Consider the following 20943-nt stretch of genomic DNA (forward strand, 5'->3'; position numbering starts at 1 on the left):
TCAATCAGGTCAATTTAGATATTTAGGACTTTAAACATTATTTGCCTTAAATCAGAATGGATACTATACAGGTAGTCCTTGACTTATTATCACTACTGAGCCCAAAATTTCCATTGCTAAGCAAGGTTAAGTGAGTTTTGTCCCATTTACAACCTTTTTGCACAGTTGTTAAGCAAACAACTATCGTTGTTAAGTATAAGTTAACTATTTGGTGGTTAAGCAAATCTGGCTTCCCCCATTGACTTTGCTTGTAAAAAGCCAACTGGAAAGGTTACAAATGGTGATCCCATGACCTTGGGACAGTGTAACTGTTATAAATACATGCCAGTTGCCTGAATATTTATGTGACCATGGGGATGCTGCAAAACCAGTCATAAGTCATTTCTTTAGTTCTATTGTAACTTTAGTCTCTAAACAGTTAAGTCAAGGGCTACCTGTGTTATGTAGTGGCCACACCTGATGTTAAGCTGCTTAAAATAATCTTGATCCATTTGCCTGATGGATCTGAGTGTTGTTTTGAATATGCCTCAGCATGTTACCCGATTTGTTCCCCCCCCCTTCCTGTTTACCCTAATTGGCTCCATTTTGCCAATGCCCCAATATGGGTAATCCCATGAGAACAAGCAACTGTCATTAAGCATCAGTCATAAAATGAAGTCACATGATGTGCCTAATTTATGGTGTCATTTCTTCAGTTCCTGCTGCAGTTATTAAGCAAATCATTACAGGCCGTTAAGTGTGATATGTGGTCATAACTTCCTATTGGTTTTAGTGTTGACATCTCAGAAGCAAACTATGAAGATTGCAAATGATACTTACATGACTGTGGCATGCTACAACCTTTATACATTATGCATCAATTCCAGGAACCAATCTGGGTCGGTCACTGGGACCAGAGTCCAAAAGCTCAAAAGACAAAACCTCTTGTCCCGGTGACCTACCCTGCTTGGTTCCTGCAACATTATCTGGGGACACGTATATTTGCCTTCACATGCACCAATTGCCAAACACCCAAATTGTAATCATGTGATTGTAGCGTCACTACAACAGCTGCAACTTTAAGGACTGGTGCATATGTCTCCTTTTCAGTGTTTTCAGTAAGCAAGGACTGTCTGTATTTTGGTCAAGGCTAGAAGGCCAAAGATCTAAGAATCACTTTTTTCAATAAAACTGTTCCAGCATTTTTTCAGTGTGTTAAGAGTATGAATTTTAGCAAAATAATGACACTTCTAAGGGAAGGATGCAATATTAATTGGCAATTCCTTCTGCCAAATAAGCAGATATTTTAGTAATTTGCATTCTTACTTGGGGGAAAAGCCATTAACCTTATCAGCCATGAACAGTATCATGAATATCCCCGCATCCAACTTTGAGCAATGAGAGGCTGGACCAGAGCATGAGTGCAACAATACTTTATTATACAATAAAGGGCTGACCGTGCTTGCCACGCCTGGAACTGGCTCGCAGCAATCAGCGACTGGTTGGACCCCGCAGCCTGCTTTTATAGCTGGCTGCTGGGGAGAACCAACCAATGAGGAAAGGGGGAAGAACGCCCACACAAAGTGAGTGGACCTGAGTGAGAACTCCTAGAGTTCTCAGGACATAACACCCCTTCTCCCCAGATGCGAGCATGCATAGTCTTTGAGGTAGGCAGGAGGTTTATGTTGGTGCCCGGAACGGCGTAGCTCTGGAACATCGTCTGTCCGTCCGGGGTCTGCCTGGGAAGGCAGAGTCGGCAAAGTGTCCCCAGTGTGCCCCTCGGTTTGGGCCTGCCCGGGGCTCGTAGGGTTGATCACTGGGGGTGTGCTCCTGTAGACTGGATTGGGCTGGTCAACTGTCTGGGCGCCGCTGTCTGCGTTCGGGCTTTCGGAACCGGCTGTAGGTGTGAACTGATCGCCGGGCGTGATGTGGATGTGAGGCTGAGGATGAAGCCTCCCCTCGTCTTGTGCCTCTGGGTCCCTGCTGGCGCTGGTGCTGAGGCGTCTACGCAGTTGGTCTATGTGCCTTCTCCAGACGCGGCCATCCTCCAGTCTGACCCGATAGGACCGCGGCCCGGTGATGGCTACGATCTCGCCCGTGATCCACAGGGGGTCTCCAGCGAAGTTCCTCGTGAAAACTGGCTCCTGTAAGATAAAATGTCTAACCCCCGATGTGGAAGCGAGGGGAGAGTCAGGGCAGTACTGAGGGTGTAGTCTGTCCAATACAGTCCTCAGACGCCTGCCCATCAGGAGCTCAGCTGGGGACTTATTGGTGACTGAACAAGGAGTTGAGTGCTGGCTCATCAGGAACCGCGAGAGTTTGTGATGCCAGTCATCCTTGTTGAACCTTGCCAGGGCTTCTTTAGTGGTCCTGACGGCCCTTTCAGCCAATCCATTACTGGCAGGATGAAATGGGGCTGTGAAAATGTGGCGGATACCCAGGTTGGCCGCGAAACGGCTGAACTCAGTCGATGCGAACTGTGGGCCATTATCGGAGACAATGGAGTCGGGTAGCCCGTGCGTTACGAACAGGCGTGTTAACACGTTGGTGATTGCTAGTGTGGTGGTCGTGGATAGCTGTGCTACGTCAATCCATTTGGAATAGGCGTCCCACGACCACTAGGAACATCTTTCCATGCAGAGGGCCGGCCAGGTCGATGTGAATTCTGGACCAAGGAGCGCTGGCGCTTTCCCATCTAGTAGGGGTGGCAATGGGGGAGCAGGACGGGATTCCTGGCAAATGCTGCAGGAACTTACCCAATTGACAATGTCCTCGTCTGAGACCCGGCCACCACACGTAGCTGCGTGCTAACGCCTTCATTCTCACGATGCCAGGATGTCCCTCGTGCAATGCTTCCAGAACTCGGTACACAGTGAGGCCGGGATGACCACTCGAGTGCCCCATAGTAGACAGCCCTGCAGACTTGACAATTCCTGCATGCGAGTCTTAAAAGGTGTGAATTTGTTATCAACATTGCCACCCGGCCACCCCCTCCTCACCCAGTCGAGCACCTGGGCGAGTGTTTGGTCTGCCTTGGTTTTAGCAGCAATGTCCAGGGCAGTGATGGGTAGGTCCAACTGGGTGATCTCGAAAATAGCGTGGACAGGAGCAGGGTCTTCAGCCGGGGCAGGCAAGGGGCAGCGACTGAGTGCGTCAGCGTGGGACAGTGTTTTACCCGGGCGGTGTATAAGTCTGTAGGAGTAAGCTGCTAGGAAGAGAGTCCACCTTGTCATCCTGGGGGAGAGGACTTGAGGGGTCTGCTTGTCCCCGGCTAGTAGGCCCAGGAGAGGTTTGTGGTCCGTGACCAGCTCGAAAAAATGGCCAAAAAGGAATTCGTGAAATTTTTTCATGGCTGCAACAGCTGCTAGGGCTTCCTTATCGATCTGGCTGTAATTGCGCTCCGTAGCAGAGAGCGTCCTTGAGAAAAAGGCGATGGGAGCCTCGGCGCCATTGGGAAGCCTGTGACTTAGTACCGCCCCAATTCCAAAAGGGGAGGCGTCTGCTGCCAGTACTAGAGGGAGGTTAGGGTCGAATTGAATAAGTACCGCCTCTGACGTGAGTAGTGATTTGACGGCGTGAAAGGCATGGTCTTCTTTGTGCCCCCAGTGCCAGGGTGACTTTTTATCCAGTAATCTGTGTAGGGGTTCAGCTACTGATGCTTTATGGGGCAAAAAGGATGCGTAAAGTTCAATAGCCCCAAGAACGCCTGTAGTTCAGTTTTGGAGGTTGGAGTGGGTGCCTCGTGGATTGCCTTAACCTTGGACTCCAGGGGTGAATGCCAGAGGCGTCAATTTTATAACCCAGAAAGTCCACCTGTCTAGTGGCAATGGCACATTTTCTTTTTCAACTTGAGGCCATGCTGTCTGAACCTCTCTAACACAGCTCGAACTCTTTGGAAGAGTTGGGGTCTGTCCCTGGCCGAGACTAAGATGTCGTCAGTAGGGTACTACACCAGGGAGGCCCTGCAAAATCCGCTCCATGAGGGATTGAAAAATACCAGGGGCAACACTTACGCCAAATTGGAGACGCTTGCATCGGAAGGCACCCTGTGAGTGACAATTGTCTGGAGTTCCGCTGTTTGGTTATCTACAGGGAACTGCTGATATGCTTGAGACATGTCCAATTTAGCAAAAATGCTGCCTGGTTCGAATGTGTGTAATAAGTGCTGGATGACGGGCACAGGATAAGCGCTAACTTGTAGAAATTTATTGATTGTCGTCTTGTAGTCCGAGCAAATTCTCAGGCTACCGTCTTTTTGAGGGGTGTGACAATGGGCGTCTCCCACTTGGCGAAATCTGTTGGCTCAATGACCCCTTGTTTTAATAGTTTATCCAATTCCGCATCTAGTTTTGGCCGAATAGCAAATGGGACCCTACGCGGTTTTAGCCTGATTGGGACTGCTTGGGGTCAACTGAGAATGAGATGGGGGTACCGTTATAACACCCCAGCTCTTCGCTGAATACATCTGAGTAATCAGCGAATAAGGAGTCAGTGTCTGAGGTTGAGACAGCATGGACTCCTGTTAGCCCTAGGCCGAGATGGGGAAACCAATCGAGCCCCAATAAGGTGGGTAGATTGCCGTTAACTACCACTAGAGGTAGGTGACCTTTAAAAGCTCTAAAACTGACAAGAAACTTGCCTCTGCCGATTACAGGAATGGTCTTCCCCTGGTAGTCCTTCAGGCCAAACTGGCATCTCTGGAGCCGGCTAGTGGATAGGCTTGGTTGGAGCCTCTTAAGGGTGTTCCACGAGATAATTGAGAGCGCTGACCCTGTGTCAACCTCCATGCGGCACGGTTTACCTTCTAGGGAAACGGAGAGAGAAATTTTACTAACAGTGTGGCAAGTGTGCTTGGCAAGGTGGTGCGTGCGACAGTTCAGTACTTGCCTCTGTGGTCCCGAGTGCGAGGGAGGGTGCCTTTGTGCTGCGCTTTGAGGGGCTTGGCAGACTCTCGCGATGTGTCCCCTTTTATGGCAGTTATTGCAGGTGGCTCCTTTAAACTTGCAGGTGGCCCTCTGATGAGATCCCCCACAGGCTAGGCACAGGGTGATGTGCTTGGGTGGACCGATGTTTTCTTGTTTGGCTCCTACCTGCGGCCGTCTGTCGTTGGATAGGCGGTGGACTTCGTTTTCATCACTGATGGTTTCCTCTGCTACCACCTCCTCGGAGTGGACTGGGAGTGATGCCAGCTTGGCACTTGGGCCCTGGATTTCGGTGGCTGAGTTTGTTGCCAGCTCAGCTGCCAAGGCTTCCTCAACTGCTTGTGCGAGGTTGAGGTCTTTTTTTGCGAGAAGGCGCCTTTGCAGGTGGAGGTCCTTGACCCCGCAGACTAATTGATCAAGGAGCATGTCCTCCAGGTAGGTTCCAAACCCACAATGCAGTGCTGCTGTTCTGAGAGCGGCCATATATTGATTGATGGTCTCCTTGCTCGATTGCTTCCTCATACGGAAGGTGAACCTCCTGGCAATCTGTGAGGGCCTGGGGGAATAGTGGTTAGTGAGAATTTCAAGTAACTCAGACCACGGAACGTTTTTCAACTCACGAGGAGCCACGGCGCTGCGGCAGTATCGTAGACGGTGGCTCCACAGTAGATTAGGAAATACGATTTTTCCGATGTTCTCCCGCATCCGCCAGGCCAACTGCATCGATATAATGATTAAAGCGGTTCTTATACGATTCCCACTTCTCCTCGTCTGGTTTGAACGCCGGGAAGACTGGATTGGAACTCATGGTGCTGGGACCGGTTGAACAACCTGAGGAAAAAATCTCTCTGGGGCAGCAGACAATGTTTTAGTGCCCGTGGTGGGCAAGTGATTTCAGCTCAGGAGAGGCTGTTTGCAATCCTCTCTTTCTCTCTGGGTTAACCACGTTTGGCTGTTAGCCGTTGATTGCGCTTGGATTCGCGCCTGAGTGGGCGACAGTGACTGGCTACAGCGCTGTGCTGTACCTTTTAGGTTTGAAATTCAAATGACAACCGTTTGAATTTCGCGCCTGATACTGGCGGCTGCGGCTCGCAGCGCTTCACTTTCCCTGTAGCTGGGCTAACAAGCGGCTACAGAGCGCTTCTAACTTTCGATTCTGACCGCTCTCTCTGGCTGCGGATCAGCGTTTGCGTCTTATCGCTTGCTGGCGCTTTCTCTGTCAGTGGATCAGCGTTTGCTCTTTTTGTTTGCTCTTTTTGTTGGCTGACCGCTCTCTCTGGCTGCGGATCAGCGTTTCTCTTATCGCCGGCCGATCGCTCTCTCTGGGCTGCGGATCGGCGGCTAGTGACTCAGCGGTTGCATGGTGCTTCTGGTAGCCATCCCATCCTCGTCGCCAGTGTTAAGTTTGAGCAATGAGAGGCTGGACCAGAGCATGAGTGCAACAATACTTTATTATACAATAAAGGGCTGACCGTGCTTGCCACGCCTGGAACTGGCTCGCAGCAATCAGCGACTGGTTGGACCCCGCAGCCTGCTTTTATAGCTGGCTGCTGGGGAGAACCAACCAATGAGGAAAGGGGGAAGAACGCCCACACAAAGTGAGTGGACCTGAGTGAGAACTCCTAGAGTTCTCAGGACATAACAATAATTTTCTACAAACATTTGTCATACTTCAAATGAGTCAAAATGCTTTACAGAGTAATAGGAACAAAACTATCAAATAATTACAAAAGCAGATTCATCAGTTGCACCAAAGGCCCTTGGGAACAATTTGTTCAAATGGCTTTGCAAAAGCCAAGCAAGTTACAGACTGCAACCATTTTATGTTTTTCTTTTATTGATCAATGTTTTTGTATTTAATTCCATACTAGAAGTTCCCCCCATAACTATGCATTTTCTTTACCCTTCCCATGTTTCCAATTTGTCCTGTCTCTGCCCTCTTCATCCTTGATCCTTCCAAAATAATATATTCAAACACTGGAAATTTATCATGCTGATCAAATATTAATCAATCACAGTATAGCCCAAACAGAAACAAATTACATTTTTCAGTGGAAAATATTCTTAGCAGCAGCCTGACTTTCTCTGTTGCAGTTACTCTATCATAATCCTAGTTAGCCATACAAATGAATGACAACAGGATGGGACAACTTTGACCTAAAGGGTTTTACTGCATGATGCCTATGTCTCAGCAACAAAGGTAAGCATCAGGAAGTTTTCACACATGTTGGGTAAAAGAAGCCTAGAGTTGAAAAGGAAACTCTATCTCAGTTTGGCAAAAGCACTGAGGAATCTTTTTCATGATTAAAACTTGAGCTCCCACCAGAAATGTGGATTTCTTCCGGTATTTTCCCCATCCCCCACCACAATCCATTTTCTGATTAATACTCTTCAATCAGCAGACATGGCTTGAAGGCAAGTAGTCCTCAAGTAAGATTAACACTGGTATGAATCTTCTTTTTTAAGACAAAAGTTAAAGGTTATTTTTTAAAGTTTAACTTTAAAAAATAAACTCAGAGACTATTTCTCTGATAATAAATGTAAACAAATCAATTAAAGCTTGAGAGTTTGGTACAAACTGAAATTACCAGTTTGATAAATTCAGTCTAATGTTGGAAAGTCTGCCTCTTATTGTTGTTCAATACAATGAGATGCAAATATAATGGATACTGTGCTCTGATATCACAACCCATTTCATTATATTGGTGTCAATGTTGGGCTGTTAGAATACTTGTGCCAGTAACGTTCATGCTAAACAATCTTTTTGCTTTTTGGTCTCCCTCCACAGTTTTGGAAGACAAAATAAAATGCATATGTTTTTCCTGTCTGATACAATATTGATAATTTCCCAAATCCTGTAATGAGCATTTGGTTTTGGATTTTTACAGCAATTTATACATTGCCTTAATAGTGAGATTGGCAGCATATAAATTCAATAAATAAATAATTTCCTAAACCTCTTACTTACCCAAATTATAAAAATGCTCTTCTACCACTCAGTGAAGTCAGAAGAGAAGAAAATCAATTCCTGATCAGTGGGGCAAATGCTGTCTCTCTTCCCATTTTTGGCTTAGCCATTTTTTATCATACCAAACCAACAAATATTTTTTTTCTCACAGTCTTTTTTCTCTCCCTCCTCAATCAGAAGTCTGAACCACTTTATTTTATTTTCCAAAATTAAGCTGAACCCCACAACTTGTTCAAGTGTTCCACCTAACGTATCTGAGAATATGCATATTTTATTTCTTAATTGCAATTTTACTGTAGTAACAAAGCTAAAGACTTGTCCTTTGCTATGGCAGATTTGAATTTGCATATTTTAGTTTTATTTTGATCCACTTCTTCCCCTACACTTATTTGAACTCTTCTATCTCTGCCACTGAGAACATTACATTCCCCCATAGTTAACCCTGTGTAACTATTGAGTGCCAAGGAAGTTTGATTGTCTTGAATGCTATGACTGTTGGCTATTATTTATAATAATTATTACTGGTAGTATATTATTTTGGACTACCAAAAACCTAAGCCTATTTGATAACCTATAGCAGCTGGCTGGAGAATTCTGGGAGTTGAAGTCCACAAGTTTGGGGACCCGTGACCTATAGCATTGATGGTCTGGACAGAACTGGTTCTGAAGGTGGCCACGGTTCTTAACAGGCAATATCTCACAACATTTGTTGCCAATTTGTCAATGTCCAACTGAACTGTTGAATGGAGAAAGCATGAGCAGTTGGCTCTATTGCTCCTAAACTTCCTCTTTACTCTCTCAATGCCAAATCAGGCTATTGGTTTCCAAGGGAGAGAGAGTGATGATGGATGAAGGATGTTATGATATAGCGAGGGCCATTTGAACTTTGATGGAGAGCAGGGATTCATCCTATGCAACCAAGATGCTGGAGGGAGGGAGTTAAAACGTAACCCTCAGAGACTCACGGTGAGAATTTTCATTTTTTTCAAACCAATCAATTGGATCCATTCTGACTGTACTCCAGTTACCCGTCCCACATCTATAGAGGCTGCTTAGCTACATCTGGATTTTATTGTGCTGGATTTATTAATTGGCATGTTGGTATTTAAACCACACTTTTGGTCTAGATCAGGGGTGTCAGACTTGCACAAGCCCACCCTGGTTAAGCGAAGGGGAAAAAGTTGTGATACGTCATGTGACGTGATGCTGCGAGTTTGACACCCGTGGTCTAGATCAAATGGCTCTCTCTCGATCTAACTTGCTTCATAGTGGTATTAATGGGATAAAATTGAGGGAAGATGGATTTAACAACATCCATATATTTCACTCTAAATGTGTGGAGAAAAAAAGATATGATATAAATGCAAATCTTAATAATAGTTACGCATCCATTTGAAAAAAGGGATGAGGTCATGATGCATGGGAATCTGTTTAACTTAGGCTTATGGTGCTCTCCTAGATGTTCTAGCAGAACAGAAAAATATTCGGACAAAAATAAACAAATGGCGGCCTTTCCATTCTCTTTAAGTAATAATGGACAATTTTGATATATATCTACGTTTCTTCCCATAATTGTGGAGGAAAGAGAGATTACACATATATTCTTCTTTGAGGAACTTTAATGTGCTCCATTCCATGAAACGTCAGACTATACAATGGACTCAAGATCCAGAAGACACAAACAAATCTTCAGTGATGTCCCTTATTTTTTTCTGGGGGGAAAAATGTATATTCAACTGCAAGTGCCACAACAAAAGCGGCAAAACCCCATTTGAATCCTTTGGTGATTGTGTCCAGGAAAGTGACTGGTTTTGCAAAGCCACCTGAGAATCTCCATGCTTCATTGCTAGAGAAAGAACAGACATAAGATGAAAAATTACACAATTTTGCAACTTTACCTTTTAGCCCACCAGTTTAACTTACATATACAGAATTAAGTATACCTGAAAATTGAGTAAATTATTGCAATTATATACCCTTCTTCTCTCTAGATTCATCATCACTTACTCAAAAGGTCTCTCCAGGTGTTTATTGTTTCCTGGAAAAACATGAGTTGGAGTCTGTGCGAACAGATGAGAGAGGGAGAATTGCCCCAAAGAGCCTTCCGTCTTAGAATAAAGTACGTTCAAAGAAAAACTATACAGTATTCCTATTTTTCCTCTAAGAATGACCATTTGTTTTTTATTTAATTTATATTCCATCTTTATTAATTTTATACATAACTCAAGGCACAAACATACTTAATATTCCCTCCTCCTATTTTCCTCCCCATAGCAATCCTGTGAGGTGAACTGGGCGGTAAGAGAGTGACTGGGTCAAAGTCATCTGGCCAATTTTTTCATGTCTAAGGCAGGACTAGAGCTCACCATCTCCCAATTTCCAGCCTGATGTCTTCACCACTTAACCACATGTTTTCTAACACCTGATGCTACTATTTATAGCTTGGGGCCTCTAATCAGAATCCTCATAGCTATATTCACAAGCCTTCATATAATTTTCCATTACTTCAGCTGTAATCACCAATTCATTTAATAGAGCTCTTTAATGAGGCAGCTACCTGAAAAAAACATGTTTTGAAGCTACAATGATTATCTTGCAATTTACTAGAGATTCACTCCAAATGTTTTCAGTTCAAAATTAATCTTCACACAACCAATCAGAGTTGCATAGGAAATGGGATTTATGAAATCGGCACTTATAATTAGGCAACAACTAAAATTCTTATGTTTCAACCACTATTACTTTTTTTCAAATGAGCACTTCACTAATTATGAAAGTCATACAGGCAGTACACAACTTACAACCATTTGTTTAGTCACTGTTCCAAGTTACAATGGCACTGAAAAAAATGACTTATAACTGATCCTCATACTTAGGACCATTGCATCTTTCCTATGGTCCTGTGTTCAAAATTTGGGTGCTGGGAACTTGCATTTATTTATGATGGCTGCACCATTGGAATCATATGATTGTTATATACAACCTTGCAGCCAGCTTCTGACAAGCAAAGACAATGGGGGAAGCCAGATTCACTTAACAACCGCATAATTCACTTAACACCTGCAGTGATTTGTTTTATTGCCATTGCACTTCATACAAGGATATCAAACACCATCTTCAATGCACATCATGACCATGAAAATAAACACAAACACACATCCTTCACCTTTCACACATTGAACCGAAAATCCCCGACACCACACCAACACTGCACTATACAGCAGAATTCAAAAGAGCTACTATCCTGGAAATAGCTGTTTTTCTGCCCATTTTTCCTTGTTTTTATTATTGTGTACCATCTGCCAGATGGTAATAGTTCAAAAAAAGGGTTCCCAGGATGAGACAGATCTTTGAGAATGTTTTGAACTTTCTTAAGGCAGCGGGAGCTATAAAGCTCTTCCAAAGAGGGGAGAGGGCAACCAATGATCTTCTGGGCAATGGCATTAACCCTCTGGAGTGCTTTCCTATCTGCCACTGTCCAATTGGCAAATCATACAGAGGTGCAGTAAGTTAAGATACTCTCTATGGTGCAGCAGTACAAGGTCACCAGCAGTTTTTCATTCAGTTGTTTTCTGAGAAGTCTCAGGTGGTATAATCTCTGCTGGGCCCTTTTGACCAGTGCTGCAATGTGAGCACCCCAGGTCAGGTCCTCTTTTAGGATAACACCCAGAAACCTAAAACTGGCCACTTGCTCCACTTGGTCTCCATTGATAAGCAAGGGCTGGATGTCTGATCTGTTCCTCCTATAGTCCACTCTAAGCTCCTTGGTCTTATTGGTGTTGAGGACCAAGTTATTGTCTCCACACCACCAAGGTCATAAATATTGGATATGATTCACTTAACAATCCTCTTGCTTAGTAATGGAAATTCTGGTCTCAGTTGTGGTTGTAAGTTGTGGACTACCTGTACTGTTCTGAAAGTTCATGTGTATAGATAAAAATATCTACATTCAAAATCAAAGGCTTTTGAACAGCGCTTGGTGTCATCTGCATCTGGGTTACATTTCATAAAGATAACAATGAAAAAAATACCTGAAAACTACAGTTCCAATTTTAAAAATCTAACATTAGTATTAATGAGTACAAAAGATTGCAAAATAATGTGCAGTGTATATGTCAGAAAACTATTTAAAGGATAATTTTAAACCATTTAAAGCAGTGGTCGCCAATCGGTGGGCCGTGCGAAAATTTTGGTGGGCTGCAGAGAAATCTCCCTCCCAAAGCAATTAATCCAGGCTGCGCAGAAACACAAGGCTGCACCGCCCACACTGCCCACGGGAACCCCCCTCGCCCACTCACTCCTTACCCAGCAAACTTGCCTGCTAAATTTCTATTTTTCCTTTTTCCGACCATCATCTGTTCTGCTGTGCCAGGAGATTTAGATTAGCTAGGAAGCAGAAAATGGTTGGATTTCTTGCTTTCTAGCTAGTCTTTAGATCTTTGGTTCTGCTTTTAAGTACAGCCAAACCTCCCTTAGGACTGAAGGTTTGCTTGCAAGCAAATTCAGTGCAGACTTATGGCAAGCAAATTTGAGAGACTGAGCTAGCCGATGGCAGATAGATAGATCACTGAATGATTCTGTGAGCAACTCAATCTGCCTGCTTTGCCTGATTTTGGGTAAAAGTTGCTCTTTTTTTATAAAAAAAAAATCAATATTTACATACATGGCGTGTTGTGAGTTAATTTTGTGAGTTTGCTTACTAGCAAATTTTATGTGACAGATTGAGCTAGCCGATGGCAGATAGATCTCTGAATGAATCTGTGATTCTGTGAGCAACTCAATCTGCCTGCCTGCTTTGCCTGATTTTGGGTAAAAGTTGCTCTTTTTTAATAAAAAAATACAATATTTATATAAATATTTATAATATTTACATACAAGCCATGCCCAGCCAGTCACATGACCACCAAGCCACACCCACAAATTAGGCCATGCCCACAGAACCAGTTAGTGGTCCCTGGGATCTAAAGTTATGAGTTTGGTGGTCCCTGAGGTCCAAAAGGTTAGCAACCCTTGATTTAAAGGAGCTTCTGTGGCACAGTGGTTAGAGTGCAGTCCTGCAAGCTACTTCTGCTGCAGCCATTGCTTAAAATTTGGCAGTTCAAATCCCACCCAGGCTCCAGGTTGACTCAGCCTTCCATCCTTCTGAGGTGAGTAAAATGAGGACCCAGATTGTTGGGGGCAATATGCTGAGTCTGTAAACTGCTTAAATAGGGCTGAGAAGCACTATAAAGTGGTATATAAGTCTAAGTGCTTTTGCTATAATGTATTTTCTAGCAGAGCCTTAGCAAAACAAAATTTATGTTGAATTCAAATTGGATCTTATTCAAAGTATGAACTGCACAATTTTAAGAAACTCTTTTTAAATTTAAGGATGTAAATTTTCTGAAGAACTGATTCAACTTAATATAGGGAAATCTAGTTCTCTTGTGCAAGAATGTCCTCACAAATCTTATTATCAGCCTTTACATTTCTATTCTAAAATTTCAGAGTCAAATCTACTCTGTATTTCCAAATATAGGACAAAAAATGCTTAGAAAACAAAATGCTTAATGACTTATGTATCCAGAATGTGAACTTTATTTTTGTTTTGTTTCATAAAATGTGTTTTGTGATTGACTTGAACAAACTAAGGATTTCATATATGCCAACTCTTACCGAAGCCATGGATCCTTGAGACCAAGTTTAGCCAACCTTTCCTGAACATTTTGCAAGGGGGTACCTTCTATTTTCCATTGCCTGTAATCAGGAAGCTCACCGTTCCCATGACCATGGCCCATAATCCTGAGAAAAGATTTGTAAAAGTAAAACTCACAAAATATACAGTGCTTGTTCATTTGGAATACTGCAAAATCAATATTGTGGAGTCTTTGGTGCTCTTTCAGCTTGGTTGTTTGCTTGGAAATTGTGCATTATCCAACTAGGTAAGTTGGCTAATGAGTGCAAGTGAGTGTGGGATTTCCTCCCCGTTTATAGCAGCTTGCCCTGCCATATTGGCAGGAATATGCTTTTCACCTTGGTAGTCCCCTGATTAGGTTGTTTACTGCTTGAATGTTTGTCTGGTGTTTTGTTCCTGTTTATCTGGGTGCTAGCTATGAGGGAGGATATGCCTGTTCTTTTTGTTCTCTCTTTTGTATAGTATGTTAATATGGTTTATTTCAGTATGTTAATATGGTCTATTTCTCTTCTAGGTTTATTTCTATTTCAGGTGATGGCTGATTTGTCTGAATACCCAACTTTCAGGCATTTTTCTTTCTTTTTTTAAAATAAAGTTTTATTGAATTTTAACAAAACAAATAAAACATTTTATTTGAGTACAACAAGGTTCCGGGTTATCACATTTTCACACAGACACAATTTCATATGCATATTCATCTTACGTATTCAACTTCATATCTTATTACTCTTTTTCCAACTTCTTACTATTTCTCCCTTTACTTCTCTTAATTTTTTTTTATGGTTATCTCATTTTCTTCTTATTCAATTGTATTTCTTTTACCTAAATTTCTATATCTTTTTATTCATTGTACTTATACTTTTGTCTGTCTTGTTTACAATTTCATATGTTCTCTTCCAACATTAAGAAGCAAAATTCCCCCTATGATTGCCAATCGAAGTGCAACAACTTTAAATCTTATTGTTATTATCATATGAAATCTCATTAAACATTGAATTTGTGCATTCTAAAATTATAACATTTAAATTTCTAATATTTATTTTATATCATGTAGATCTCATCATTCAGATTCTGCTTGGTACTTCCCCTTGAAAATGTAAAAAGAAAAATTCTAAAAACATAGCAAAAACAATATATATATATATATATATATATATAAACATTAGTAAACAAAATAGTTATTCAAAATCATTCTAGTACTGGTGTGAACCTTGTACATCTTTCACGTTTCTTTTCAATATCTATCAATCTTTTGAGAACAACTGAAATGTTTCCCTCCCTTCTTCATTATTACTTAACTGTTAATAAACATACCATTGGATAGTCATACAGTTTTATCTTATAAATTATTTACCATTAATAAGCAAAATAATTATTCAAATTCATTCTAATAACTGGTATAAATTTCCTTATAAATCTTTCACGTTTCTTTTCAAGATTTTATCAATCTTTAGAAACAATTGCAATGTTTCCCTCTCTTCTTTATTATTGCATTAATTATAAACATACCATTACATAACAATACTTTTATCTCATAGATTATTTACTTATTTCATGTCTAACTCATTACAGTATTCTACTGTCACAACACTATCTTTTGTACCTTTGCAGAATCCTCACTTTTAACTTAATTTAACCATTGTCTCTGTGTTTTCTAGCTGAGCAAATCCTAGTACGTTTCCCCTTTTTCTTTATTTCCTGCTTTTGTCCCTCATAAGTTCTTTCCCCTTCTATCTTTCCCCCCATTTTCTCATCCCCTTTTTTATACCCTTCTCTAGTTTTCCCTTCTGTAGTTTTCTTTTCTGCTTCTCCTTGCTGTTATACTTCTCTTTCACACTATTTTTCTTTTTGGCTGTTCCCTTTGATCTCAAACTTTTAACCCCTTTCCCCCTTTTTTCCACACTTTGCATTATTTGATCATTGAAAATAGCTTCTTCTTTGTCCTGCCCTTCTTCTTACTCTTGAAGCTTTTCCTTTTGCTTTTCATAGTTCAGGATCTCCATTTCAAAAAATTCAAATGCGAAGGCAAAGGATCTTCCTCCCCTTTCTGCATCTTCTTTCTGTTTTTTAAGACTCATCTTCAACTCCTCCAGGAGTGATGGCATTTTAAACACTTTTGAACAACCACCTGATTGACTTTAAGTAAAAACAGAAAAAGAAAAAAAATGCCAAAAACTTTTTTTTTAAATCACCAAATGATCCCAGACTGTTCCTTCTTGTTTCTTTCCTTTCCTTTTCCTTTCCGTGGATTACTGTATCTGTTAATAAGATTTCAGTTACAATGTATCCTCTGGAGTCTTTTCAAAGTTTCACTGTTAATCCTCTTTATTTTTCCAGGTGGCACTCCATTTTTTCATTATTCCAAGTCCCACCCTTTTGCCTCCACTCTTTTCCTTTTTAGGGCTTCAAAATGACCAAGAAAAAATCTTTATTCTCCTTTTGACAATTAGATTTCAGCTTAAGGTTGCCTATCAGTGTCAAAATAGATTAATATAAATTTCTTTCCATACCATTTGTAATTGCCAATATAAAGGTAAAAAAAGGGTTTTTAATTTCCTTTTCTCTCTCCTTCACCGCTTAAATATCTTCTTTCAGAAGTATCCCTCTAGGTACTTTTAGATTCAGAGTACCTTGCTTAGATGTTCTCTGTTGTTTAGCCCGGTCTGTCCTGCTTTCCTCTTTGTCTTCCTCCTGCACAATCTTATCCAGTCGGGTTCTTTGAGGTGGCCATTTCTGACCACCGCTGCAACTGCCTTCGAGGAAGGGAGTTTAGACCAGTCAAGGAGGAGAGATGCGGCTCCCCTCCACTCAGCTAGCAATCTCCCCCATCTTCACCACCTCTATGGGGTGGCTTCAGCCCCAAATCCAAAGGATTGGGGCACTCCAGCAGCGAGCACAGATCAAAACCGCGCATGATTGCGGATTTTAGTCTGTCACTGAAGAGACCCAAACCGGAAGTCCCAATTCCAGGCATTTTTCAATGTTCACTGTTTCCCAGTTGAAACTGTGGTTGAATCTGTAAGATTAAAGAGTTTTCATCAAGTCTTATGACTGCCGTTCATGTTCATGAATGTGTTCTGTATGATGGCTGCTAGAGTCATTACACTCCATGTTGTAGATGATTGTGTTTTTTCCCCACTTGGGGTACTGTTCTTTTGGTTTAATTAAGATATTTCAGAGGATTTTAGTTAGTCTGTGTGCTATAGTAATGGCACGTAGTTGTAGTATGTTGGTTGTTTTGACGTAATGTAGAGTTTTCTTTTCCATAGTTTGTGTTGGATTGTGCTATAGTGGTTTGAATGGTCACATACTTTTTGATAAAGTTGTGTGATTATCTATTTTCTTGGGAGATATTGTACAGGCAACCTGTTTCCCTTTTCTAATTTTCTAGGTGTCCATATTTTTGTTGAATGTGTTAAACTGCTATGATTTTTAGATGCTGCATTAAAACCTCTGCTATGATTATGATTATCTCATGGATATTCCTCTGGTTTGTTAGAATATCTGTCCATCAAAATGAAAGAAGGTAGTGTGGCAGAAGTTGATGAGGTCCATGATTCTGGGCATTTTGATCTTAAATTTACTTGGCATATTTATACACAGTCAAAGGACATGTGTAAATGTTATAAGCCACCCAGAGTTGATAGGTATGAGATAGGTGGCAAATAAATTCAATAGATAGATAGATGACAGACAGCTAGATAAACAAAAATTCAATAAAAAAGCAAGGAATAACAAAAAGACCACAACATATCCTCTGCAGTAGCCAACACCCAGATAAGCAGGGATTAACACCAGACAAACTATCAAGTAGAAAACAACACTCTTATCGAGGAACTCCAAGGAGAAAATTATACTTCCATCAACACTGGCAGGGCAAGCTATCATATATAAAAAAGGAAAAAAAGTCCCACACTCACTAGTACTGATAATAAAATGCATGCAAGCACACAATCAAGCTCAGAGAGCACCAAGGATTCTACAGTTCAAACCTGAGCTACATATATTGTCTTCTATTGAAAATCAAAATTTTCTATCATGTACATGGAAATGTATTACCTAACTTCCTATGGACCAGAAAAACTGCTGTTCCACATTAATAATTATCTATTGTAGTTATAACAGTAAGAAACTATCTAACAGCATTTCAGAAATATTGACAATTGACATACTTTTATTTTATCATAAGGAGTAAAAGAAGTGTTCTATTTGCACTAGCATATGCAATAATTTAATTCACTTAATAACTTCCAGTAAGTGACCAGGAAAAGTAATATTTCTGTTTCTCTCTTTTTTGCAGGCATAGTTTTTTTATTCACATTATCTGATTAATTTGTCTGAGGTCCAGCTGTCTTTTTCACTGAAAAAATTTTTTCATCAATTAAGTAATTTTTGTTTTTGGAAAACACTTTCCTCCAAGACAATCAATCAATCAATCAAAATCTTATTAAAGTTACTGACCAAAATGTTATAAGAATCACCAGACATACAGAAAAGTGAAATAAAATTAAACAAATTCTACATTAAGATAAAACAAGCAAAATAAAAGTTGATGTAACTAGGTTAAAGAGAAGAGGAATCTAAAATGGCTACTGAAACTTCCAGATTATAAAAGTGACTTTAAATCATTCATTGTTAAGCAATAACAATGAATGATTTAAACAATAATAACCAATAAAGTTCAGCTATGTAGCTGAACAAATCTTCTACCACTATGTAAGGAATCTTATTGTGACTGAGATGTCTGTTTTAAACATGAAAAAACAGTATGTGAAATTAGCAGAGGTTTTTTAAAAGAACAATTTAATATGCTCATAATTTCTTATCCTCAAAATGTGGCGTATGTCAGAACTGAGCAGTTTGAGCAACCAGGAATCTATCTCAGGAACTCTAAAATGATAAAAAAAAAGACTGCTTGTCATTATTTCCCTTCTTCTCTTTCAGAACCACAACATTCTGAAGGAACTGGTAGATGTGATCTCAGAACCACTGACTTTCAAAGATGGAGCACCAAGGAACTACTATGTGACTGGAAAAGGGCTGATGTAGTTTCCATCTTCAAAAAAAGGAAAAAAATGGGTTTAAGAAAATCAGTCTGACATCAATACATTGGAAGATTCTGGAAAGGATAATCAAGCAATGAATCTGTGAACAAACAAAAATCATAACCAAAAGCCAATGAGTTTGTCAAAAACAGAACATGCTGCATTCTTTGGCAATGTGACAAAATTAAGAGGACCAGAGAAATGCTGTAAATATAATTTACTTGGACTTCAGTAATCTATTGATAAAATAGACCACAACCTACTACTTTATTACATTATGGGTTAGACAGCATCACTACCAAATTGATTTTTAACTGGCCTGGCCAACCAACTGCATTCAACATGTAGTCCTTAATGGAACTGCATCTACATGGAGAGAAGTATGCAGTAGGGTACCCCAAGGTGTTGTCTTAGGCACAGTACTCTTCAACATTTTCGTTAATGATTTAGATGAGGGGATAAAAGGGGAACTCATCTAATTTACAGATGACAGACACCAAGCTGATAGGAGTAGGCAACACTCTAGAAGATAAGCTCAAGATACAGAAGGATCTTGACAGACTTGAACACTGGGCCCTATCTAACAAAATAAAATTCACTGTGACAAAAGTAAAGTTCTATATTTAGGCAAGAAAAACCAAATGATCAGTTATAGAATAGGTGGAACCTAGCTGAAAAGTAGTAACTGAGAGAGGGATATTGAAGTCCTACTGGACAATCACTTAAATATGAGCCAGCAGTGTGCTGCAGTTGACAAAAACGGTAACACATTCCTAGGCTGCATTAACAGAAGTATAAATCAAGATCAAGCAAAGTGTTAATAACACCTTATAATGCTTTGATAAAACCACACTTGGAATATTGCATCCAGTTTTGGTTGCCACTATATAAAAAAGATGTTGAGACTCTAAAAAAAAGTGTAGAGAAGAGCAACAAAGATAATTAGAGGACCGGAAGCTAAAACATATGAAGAATGCTGCAGGAATTGGGTATGTCTAGTTTAATGAAAAGAAGGACTAGTGTGACATGACAGCAGTATTCCAATATCTAAGACGCTGCCACAAAGAAGTTGTGGGACCTGAAGGCAGGACAAGAAGCAATGGATGGAAACTAACCAAGCGAACGTAAAACTAAAGAAAAATTTTGTAACAGAACAATTAACCAGCGGAACAACTTGCCTCAAGAAGTTGTGGATGATTCAACACTGAAGGTTTTTAAGAAGAGATTGGATAACAATTTGTCTGAAATGTTATGGGACAAGTGGTTAGACTACTAGAAGACCTCCAGGTCCCTTCCAACTCTGTTATTCTGTCTGTCACAAACAATCTTCTTTGACATGAGTTGTTTTTAAAGTGGCTACTACAGGAAGGAGATAGAAAATGGAACATTCTTCCCATGCCCTTTCACTGAATCACCTTTGGAACCATCTTTTCTCCATTTTCCTCTTTTGTTATATGGTAACCAATGTCATGCCACCCATTCCTCCACCATGGATGTTGAGAGCACTTGCAGAGTGTTTTGTCTGATCTCAGGCTTTTTACTTGTCATCCTCAGCTCTTATTGCATCACAATAGTTGGACCACTGTCATTGATATGCAAAGGTTAAAGGTCACAGCAGTGCAATTTCTTCTCATCACCCAATTTTGTGATTAAAAAACATTCCTGTATCTTTGAATTCACAATGGATGTTTCTGTACAACATACTTGTTTCCAATGGCAATTAAAGTGTCCATTTTCATTACTATTTAAGACATATTAAGTCAACAAATCCTGAATTAAAAACAGCATTTAAAACAATTCAGAAACCACTGCTACATTTGTCAATATAAATTTATCTTAGATGCATACTTGTTTAGAAGGCGCCTGTCAATATGTATAACTTTGCACCCCAGTACATTAATTACAGAGCAATATTACCTTGCCTTTCCTGCAAGGGTTATCCCGTGGAGCCTTATCTATCTTTCTGATCAATCTGGAAAATCGGTTTATTAAAAGCGCAATAGGCCTACAGTAATCTATTTTCTTTCAACGATATAGTCATTGGCCATTCAAGAAGAGAGGAAACTGCAGTTAACCCATTGCTTCAAAGACGTCATGACTCTCACCTCTTCGATGAAATTTTTTTCCTAACAGAAGCAGGTATTTATGGAAAGAAAAGACCGAGATTTGGGATTGAGAAAAGAAAGGAACCAGCATCCAAAATAGCTCATACCTGATATTCAGCGAGCCTTCTTCACAATGTCAAGAAATCAAAGCGGAAACGGAAACTGGAACGGTTCGATGCCGCTAATCTACCCGGAGAAAAGAAGCCGCTTGAGGAGGTTCCATAGGAAAGTTTTTTCCGCCTTTTACTTG

General features: G+C 40.7%; 1 protein-coding gene across 1 annotated transcript; it reads right to left on the reverse strand.

Annotated features, from left to right (window-relative positions):
• Positions 1-9470: 9470 nt before the first annotated feature.
• NDUFB3 (NADH:ubiquinone oxidoreductase subunit B3) lies at positions 9471-20940 on the reverse strand. Its single transcript, XM_026696806.2, has 3 exons — positions 20801-20940; positions 13525-13650; positions 9471-9715 (listed from the first exon to the last, which is right to left on the reverse strand). The coding sequence occupies exons 2-3, from the start codon at positions 13644-13646 to the stop codon at positions 9559-9561; spliced, it is 279 nt and encodes a 92-aa protein (XP_026552591.1). The 5' UTR covers positions 13647-13650; positions 20801-20940; the 3' UTR covers positions 9471-9558.
• Between the last annotated feature and the right edge of the window lie 3 nt (positions 20941-20943).

The sequence above is a fragment of the Pseudonaja textilis genome, chromosome 1 (genome assembly GCF_049901715.1).
Source record: "Pseudonaja textilis isolate UNSWEBS1 chromosome 1, rPseTex1.2, whole genome shotgun sequence".
In the NCBI taxonomy this organism is placed as follows: domain Eukaryota; kingdom Metazoa; phylum Chordata; class Lepidosauria; order Squamata; family Elapidae; genus Pseudonaja; species Pseudonaja textilis.